This window comes from Sinocyclocheilus anshuiensis, unplaced genomic scaffold (assembly GCF_001515605.1).
Source record: "Sinocyclocheilus anshuiensis isolate Anshui unplaced genomic scaffold, SAMN03320099.WGS_v1.1 scaffold140, whole genome shotgun sequence".
NCBI lineage: Eukaryota > Metazoa > Chordata > Actinopteri > Cypriniformes > Cyprinidae > Sinocyclocheilus > Sinocyclocheilus anshuiensis.
Genome location: NW_015554147.1, coordinates 1152804 through 1153688, shown reverse-complemented (window position 1 = coordinate 1153688; position 885 = coordinate 1152804). Strand labels below are relative to the sequence as shown.

Sequence of the window (885 nt, the reverse complement as noted above, 5' to 3'; positions counted from 1 at the left end):
AACCCAACAGCTGGGTTAGTCCATATTTGACCCAAAGTTGGGTTGAAACAACCCAGCATTTTTTAGAGTGTATTATTTAAATTAATTAATTAATAGCTATATAAATTTAACTGATTAGACATCATTTGTGATTTTTAAAATTATTATTTAAATTGGGGACTTGGGGTGAAAAAAAGATGGATTCATAGGGCCCTAAGATCTGCTTTTTTGTCTACTGCTTACATACACTCTAAAAAATGCTGGGTTATTTCAACCCAACTTTGGGTCAAATATGGACTAACCCAACCGTTGGGTTAAATTTTTACATTACATTTTTAACCCAAAAGTTGGGTTAGTCCATATTTGACCCAAAGTTGGGTTGAAATAACCCAGCATTTTTTAGAGTGTAGGCAGCTGCCTTCTATGGCAGCTTTATTTTTAATAACTAATCTTGTTGCAGCTCATTATGGGATTGCTGATGCTGCCTTAAAATTTGGCAAAACTAAGATATCTCAGCATAATTAGGTTACCTTTCAGAACTTGCTATGGAAGAAGCTCACTAGGTTTTGGAACAGAGAGTATATGAGAGACATAAGTAATGGACTACTCACTCCTGGCTTTTGAGAACAAACGTGTGTCCAGAGCTGTTAATGAAAGATTGACACAGTTATAATAAATCTGTCAGGCTCAAGACATCAATCTGTGCTTCAGTATCATGGGAATTCACATATTATATAACAAGCAATCTAGAGATCGGTATCTAAAGTAGGTGAATCTCACAAAATCTGTCAAGAACCAGGTCACATTTCACCCCACAATCACAAGAAGAAGAAAAAAAGAAATTGCTTGAGAAACCTTGAGAAAAAAATGACATTTTTTTCATGATAATTAAGCACTCCCCCCCTC

At 35.3% G+C, this 885-nt stretch overlaps 1 protein-coding gene across 5 annotated transcripts in view; it reads right to left on the bottom strand.

Annotated features, from left to right (window-relative positions):
• LOC107670627 (suppressor of tumorigenicity 14 protein homolog) overlaps positions 1–885 on the bottom strand; it is a 19044-nt gene that overhangs the window by 9675 nt on the left and 8484 nt on the right. For all 5 annotated transcript variants that reach the window (XM_016463286.1, XM_016463289.1, XM_016463287.1 and 2 more), the window contains one exon: positions 591–623. In XM_016463286.1, coding sequence (XP_016318772.1) covers positions 591–623 — 33 coding nt within the window. The remainder of the gene's footprint in view (positions 1–590; positions 624–885) is intronic.